The sequence below is a fragment of the Vicugna pacos genome, chromosome 22 (assembly GCF_048564905.1).
Source record: "Vicugna pacos chromosome 22, VicPac4, whole genome shotgun sequence".
Lineage (NCBI taxonomy): Eukaryota > Metazoa > Chordata > Mammalia > Artiodactyla > Camelidae > Vicugna > Vicugna pacos.
The window spans coordinates 6862914-6870318 of record NC_133008.1 but is presented as its reverse complement, the minus strand read 5'-3'; the positions used below and the strand labels follow the sequence as shown (position 1 = coordinate 6870318).

Sequence of the window (7405 nt, the reverse complement as noted above, 5' to 3'; positions counted from 1 at the left end):
TAATTCTGGTGTAAAATTTGTCTTTGAAGAACGGTAACAGCCAGGACCGTGTTTACCGCACTCATGGGATAAGCACTTACTTGCCTTAGCGGGCCACTTGAATTTTTTGTTTTGACTACCTTTGTATAAAAGCAAATACTATTTAAATGAGGACTCAGTTTGTTTTCTTCTGATTTTAAAATAAAACATCTTCATTGGCCTAGTAAACAGTTATTGTCACAAATATCGGCGCTCTTGTTGGCGATGGCTGTCACTGTGCAGTTCTTGGCACCTGTTTAACTTCCCAGCAGTCAGGGTGCCAGCACCCGTTCCTTAAACCTCTCGGCCCAGCACAGGCTCCGTGACTCAGTAGCGCCAGAGGAAAGCACTCCAGCTCGGCCCTGCATGACTCCGGCCGCCTGTGCCGCCAAACGTGAGCAATGAGGTCGGAGAACAGCTGACGCCGGAACAGCGGGGCGCCTCCGGAGCTCGTCAGGGCCGAGTTAAAGGCGCTGTAGAAGACGATGGGGAGGCGCCGCCGGGCCCGGCGGCCGCCCGGGGCTGCGCACTGCCACCGCCCGCTTCCCTCCGCGGACCCGGAAGGGCCGGCCCGCGTGAGGCGGCGGCGCTGAGAGCCGGCTCCCGTCGGTCACGCTGGGACCCGGGCCCAGGCCTGAAGCCCGCCCAGCCGCTCCCCCCGCCTCTCACTTGAGTTCCTTTTAAACTCCGCAAGGGAGCCCCAGCGCGCCCTCTGCGTGTTCGCCCCCGCCCCTCGGGCGGCCCGCTCCTCCTCCTCCGATTGGCTGCAGTCCCTGTTCGTCAGCCGTGACGCCGCGGTCGCCTGCCGGGGCCCCGCCCTCTTCCGAGAGCCCCGAAAACAATTTTAAGATGGCGGCGGCGGCGGCGCGGAAAACAATGGGGCCGGGGCGGCGGGGCCAGGCCGAGGCCTGAGGTGGGCAGCGAGCGCCTGCCCGGGCTGGGCCGAGCAGGGCCAGAGGAAGACCCGCCGCCGCGCGCGAGCCCCTCCGCAGCTCGCGGGGCCATGGCGTGGCCGTGAGGCGGCCGGGCCGCCAGCGGGGAGCGGAGTCCGCAGTGCCGGCCGGCCCCGAGAGGCCCGCCTCGGGCCCGGCCCGTGCAGCCCGCGGCCCATGGTGCTGCCCACCTGCCCGATGGCGGAGTTCGCGCTGCCGCGGCACAGCGCCGTCATGGAGCGCCTCCGCCGGCGCATCGAGCTGTGCCGGCGCCACCACAGCACCTGCGAGGCCCGCTACGAGGCCGTCTCGCCCGAGCGCCTGGAGCTCGAGCGCCAGCACACCTTCGCCCTGCACCAGCGCTGCATCCAGGCCAAGGCCAAGCGCGCCGGCAAGCACCGGCAGCCGCCCGCGCCGGCCCCGGCCCCGGCGCCCGCCCCGGCCCCGCGCCTCGACGCCGCCGACGGCCCCGAGCACGGCCGCCCCGTCGCGGTGAGTAGGGCTCGGGGAGAAGCCCCGTCCCCGGAGACGCTGCCCCGACGCCGCCCGGGGTCCCCTGAGCCGTCCTCCTCGGGTCTGGCTAACTTGTCAGGGACGCAGCGCTTGTCATCTGCGGGGGATGGCTCGGCGGCGTTACTTTGGGAAAACATGACCTAAGGACCTTACATGAAGGGCTGGGAAGGCTGGCGGACCGTCGTGAAAGGTTTTCCTTCCAGACTCGATTCCGAAATTTTGAGAGCTTTATTTTTAGAACAGGCTGGCGTTAAAATTGCCTGTGATAGTGGCCTCATTTATTCCGCAAACGTCCATTGGGTCCTTGCACTTTGCAGAGTCAGAGCTGTAAATATGGAAGTAAGACGGGCTCCAGTTGACCAAATCCAACTGTTCTGAATGGAAAATCCTAGAATTTTTGGAAATCTTAGTGAAGGCATGGTACTGCTCATTGAGTGGTACGAAGGTATTCTTTGTTAAGGCAACCCTGAAATTTGTGAACTTGTAATTCGAGCAATATTTTTGACAATTCCAGTTTTAATTATAAGCTTGTTTAAAGTCTCTGATGATGTCCGAGTGTGTTTTGGGTAGATATCCGGGAAACTTGTTGGTTAGAGATTTTCCTCCCTGAAAGTGATGGGGGTTTTTTTTTGTTGTTGTTGTTTTCTTGGTAGTTTAAAGTTTAGAACACATGTTATCAACTTAATTGGTTTTGTGTGTTGTTTAATTCATGCCTTCATTACCTCTCACCTGGGCTATTGGAGTATCTTCCCTAACTAGTCTAGGCGTTTAGTCTTTTTCTCCCTCTAAATTCTATGTCCCTCACAGGTCCTATGCTCCGGTTGAATTATTTTCCTTATTCACTCTGACACTAGCCTGGGCTGCTGGACATTTCATTGTTTATTGTTATCAAGTCTCATATAGTCAAGTCTTCTTGTCCTCACAGTTTTCATCTGTGAACTGAGGGTGTATTTGGCTTCTTATCCTCTAAGATTCTTATAGGACTCAAAAGAAATGAATGTGGATGTGAAAATATTTCATAAATGAAAAGGCTGCCTGCAGGACCCTCTCCCCATTCACCTTTCAGAACCCTGCTACCCTTCAGGTCCAGCTCATCTTCCTCTTTGACGCTAGTTTCTGACCACCCTACCCCCCAGCAGTTAGAATCTCCTTTGTCAAAACCTTTAGGAAATGTATTGTCTGTGATATTTATTTTAAGAACATAGTCACATACTACTTAAGGTCATGTCTTGCCAACTAGATTGTAACCCCTGGGAGACAGGGAGGGGTTTGACTCAGTCAAAGGAAAGACTGAGTTGTGGGTGTCATTCCAATTAAGTAATGAAAGCTCATAAAAAAAATCTTAATTTTACACACAAATAGTTGCCTTGAACACCTCCTAGAAAGTATATTAGTAGTGATTCAAATTGTTTATAGAGAGCAAGAATTTAGACTCTGTTATATTTTTATCCTAAATTATTTGAGAGAAATTGGGCATGCTGTTTGAAGAAAAATTAATTGTGTGTGTGTTAGAACTTGAGTCTGGCCTGTCAGTCATTCCTTTGGGTGTCGGAGCCTGATCAGGTGTGCCATGTTATGTTGATGTCTTATCACATTAGACCTTGACCCTTGGATTTCATGAGTTTAAACTTTAGAATGGAAGTGCTCTTCCCCCTCCCTACTAGGAAGAGGGACCCTTTTCACTTCAGTCTCCAAGTGATTCTAGGTGAGCCCTTTGGCCTTTGGAGTGGGGTCTTAAGAACAGGAGATCAGTGTCACTAAGAACACAGCGGCATTTTCTGTTTTGGTGGTTCCTTCAGTTCCAAGGGGGAGAGAGTCCTTGCCTTCCTAGATAGGATTTTGACTTGGAGAGAGAGCACAGCTTTGCCCAGAGAGATGGAGGGGAGAAACTGCTTCTTGGTCATTGTTATTTTGGACAGTTCTATGTATGTATTTGAGTTAATTAATATTCCTTACATAAGGAATACTATTATTTTTCCCAAATGTTCTATAAAACTCATAGACAGCTGTTTTATAGACAAAGTTACCATGAGCAAACCATTGGTACAACTGAAAAGGGATCAAATCAAATTTACTAACAGAGTTCACCTTCTGGTTATTTTTTTCCCTTCTTAGGATATTCCACTGCAGCTAAGTCTACTTTGCTAGAGTTGAATCAGAAACAGGGTGTCAGACTTTTTTTCTACTCTAGTTGTCAGGGAATGACCCTATTAGGGTTTCTTCACACTGTGTGTGCTCATAAACCAAACAGTAGTTTTCTAATGACAGTTGTAATTGACTTCTTTTTATTAGGGATGCCAGATTGTAGAGAATTATACAAACATTCATTCTGTCATTGAAACAGTCTTCTACAATAGCTTGAACATTTTCTTTCAGTAAAATGCTATAAAGGTCCACTTACCACACTTTGGCTGCTTACTTCTTAAGTAGTTGTGACAGTCTCTGAAGAAATTTGACAGTTGCTTGCCACCCATTCATGGATGTTACCTTCCCTGCTTAGTTCAGGCATGCAGAAGTTCTCTTTCTCTCTAACTTTTATCTGTACATAATTTAAAATTTAGAGAAAAGCCACACAAACAGTACGAAGATCATCTGCATACCCTCCACTTAGATTCCACCCATTGTCATCATCATGACCCATTTACTTTATCATTTGCACACATGCTCTCTTTCTCTCCTCACTAGCTCTCTCTCCCTGAAACCTTTGTTCTCTAAACCACCTGTGGGGGCACTGCACACATGGCTCTGGGTACCTTTTTACAGTAGGTACCCCCGACACCCTAGCGTGTACCTCCTAAGAGTTAAGAAAGATGTGCAAAATTTTAATGATGATTAATGACCAAATTTACATAAGAATCATGCAAATAACATTATTTTCTGGGAATAAATATTGCTGGACATAGAACAGATGATGTAGTATAATCATGTGGGGTCATTTTAGAGAAAAGGTCACTGATGTGGTTTTAGGATCCCTTTATTCCCTATAACATTTGGGACCTGTTCCTAGCACCCTCTTTCTTTTTTTGTCTTCAGTATCTCCTTTCCCACTGGGTCCTTCCCTTCAGCTTGAAAACATAAGCAAATATTCTCCTTCCTTTTGTCTTTTCTCACCCTTAGAATAGTATTCCCTCTTCTTCCTTCCCTTTGCCCTTTCCACTGCACTTCCCATTTGCTCATTAGCCCATTGTAATCTGTCTTCTGCCTCTTCTACTTTTCTGAAGCTGCACCCTTAAAGAACACCAAAGATGGAATTGCCAAATTCATTGGCTTCTTAGTCATCATTCTTCTTGACTTCCTCCTTAATACTGTTCTCTTAGCTTCTACTCTCTCCTGATTTTCTTTCCAGCTTTAAATATTTGAGTGCGTACTGTGGGCCAGAGCATATTTGGTCACTAGGGATGCAGAAGTGAACAAGACAAATTAAAACTCTGCTCTCATGGAGAGAGAGCAATAATTTTTAAAAATTAATGTTTCATAATGCTAAGAAATAATTTAAAGAGTTATGTGACACTGAGTGATTTACAGTAGCAACTTTAGGTAGATCACTCTGCCTTAATTTGACCTGAATGACAGAAAGTTATCATTTAGCTGAAAGTTTCAGAAAAGAACGTTCCAGTTAGACAGCACCCGGGGTCAGGCGAGAGCCTTCCAAGCTTGCGTGAAGGACAGAAAGGAGGTCGGTGTGGCCAGAGCAGCCTGGCAGGTAGACAGCTGGTATGAGAGGTGGGTAAGCAAAGATCAGATCAGGTGCAGCGGGAAGCAGTAGCAGGGCTTTAAGCAGCAACACCCTGCTATGACCTAACTTATTTTTTAAAGGCCATTCTGGTGGTAGATGAAGGATGCCTGGGATTGGTCTTGGTAAGAGTGGATGCAGTTAGGTCTTTTGCTGAGGTCTAGGCTGGGGCTGGTGATCGTAGTACAGATGGAGAGGAAGAGATGGTCCTGGACAGTTTCTGAAGGCAGAAGTGACAGCTTGGTGATGAGTTAGATGGGATGGTTGGGGGAAGTATGGGAGGAGTTGAGGGGAATTCCGAGTTTTTTGGCTTGAGAAACTTTCTTTACACACTTTTTAAATATTAATATTCCCCAGCCAACTATATCCTCTACTTTTTTTTACTCAATTTTCTTTTCCTGGTTTGATGTCATTGATTCTTTCATGGCTTTGTCTGTCACCCATAGTAATAAGGTGCTGTATCTCCAGATCAGTCTTCCAAGGTTCAAATCCAACTGTCTTCTGGACATTTCCACTTTGATTTCCCACATGGCCAAAAGGGACTCTCCCTTTTTCCTGCTAATCTTGTATTTGGAGTATTTTCCCTAGTCCAGTCATCCAGAGTAGAAACTTGAGACTTACCCACTCCTTTCCTTCACTTCCAGCTTTAAGTTGGTCATTTGTCCAACCAACATTGAGCTTCTGCTGGGCACTGGGAACTGTGGTGCCAGACCTATGTCACACAGCCTAATGGAGTGTGGATGGTAAACAGGTCATTGCAAAGCCCTGCTAAGGGCTGCAAAGCCTGTGGGGACATTGGAAAAGGGGTGCCCCTTGGGTGAAGTTTGGAAGACTTTAAAGACTTGACTTTTAAAATGGGTCTTAATATTTTGCCAGGTGTTTCCCCAAAGGGTGTTCCATGAAACTAATTTCATGGGCTATTAAAAGAGTTCTAGAGTTGAAGAAATTTGAGTGACACTGGGATAAACAAATTTTTAAAATTTCCTTTATTTAGGACATTTTCAAGCATTTAATGTGCTAATATGCATGTGGATTTGCGCTCTTATCAGGGAGCATCTAATAGGACTTTGATCCCTTTGGGAAATTAAGCAAAAGCATAAAATTATGACAGTAATTCTTTTAATTTGGGACTTAAATTGCTAGAGGCTGGAAGATAAAGCTGGAAAGGTAGGAGTCATATCATGAAAAGCTTTAGTCTGATACTTGGACTAAATTTTGAGACATTGTGAACCCTCTTACACATTTTTATGTCTGCATCTAGAACTTCTCATCCTAAATTTTTAAGCTTATCAAAAATTACAATACATTCATTCTGTTGATCAATTGTATACTGTTACCATAAGTCAGTTTATTAAGTGAAATATGTGAGATACAAAACTTATTAATACAGAGCTTTATAAGTGCTACAAATGTTTAATATGAATCAGCTATTTTAAACAGAGAAAAGAAAAAGGGCGAAAATGCTATTTATAGTTGTGGAGGTTGTAATTTCCAGACAATTATAAATATTAACATTTAAAAATAAAATGGTTGGATCACTTTTTAAAATGTACCCAGTGCAATCTGAATACCTTAGTGACAAGCTTGCATCAACCATTTAAAGAATGCTTTTCTTTAACAGAAATTTTAAGTGTTTCCTTTTTCTCCTGGAACTTGCATTTCTTTTACATTTGTCCTATGTAATTTTATTCCAACATAATGAGTACTTGAAAACCTTTATTGGATCACTCTGGCATGTTTCTATGCAACAAAAACAGGTATAAAAATTGAAATTAAAAGCTTTTCAATTTACTGTGGTCATAAATCTCTCTGCATATTTTAGCTCTTTTTAAAGTTGATTTATACAAAAGAATATGTGTAGCATTTATAAGTTTATGTATGTTACATATATTTCTTATTTCAATAAGTTGAATTATAGTAAATTAGTATGCAGCAAATCAACAAATGCATTATACATTTTTATAAATATTGAGCAAAAAGTATAAGTTTATTAGAAATGCCTCCCTTATTGAGGTGGATGAGGCTTTTTCCTCCTCAGTTTGTGTAACCGTGGATGAATATTGTTGACAAAAGGGCAGCTCTTCATTCTGTTCCTGTTGTTTTGTTTTTATAAATTTAAATCTCAAATCCTTGTTCACATAAATAAGTATAAAGGAAAGGAATAAATTTAATTATAACAATGTTACTCAATTTTTTGAAATTTGAGTTG

At 44.7% G+C, this 7405-nt stretch overlaps 1 protein-coding gene across 1 annotated transcript in view; it reads left to right on the top strand.

Annotated features, from left to right (window-relative positions):
* Nucleotides 1–838: 838 nt before the first annotated feature.
* Nucleotides 839–7405, top strand: part of MAML1 (mastermind like transcriptional coactivator 1) — a 41295-nt gene continuing 34728 nt past the window's right edge. The window contains exon 1 of the mRNA XM_031689269.2: nucleotides 839–1442. Coding sequence (XP_031545129.2) covers nucleotides 1128–1442 — 315 coding nt within the window. The 5' untranslated portion in view covers nucleotides 839–1127. The remainder of the gene's footprint in view (nucleotides 1443–7405) is intronic.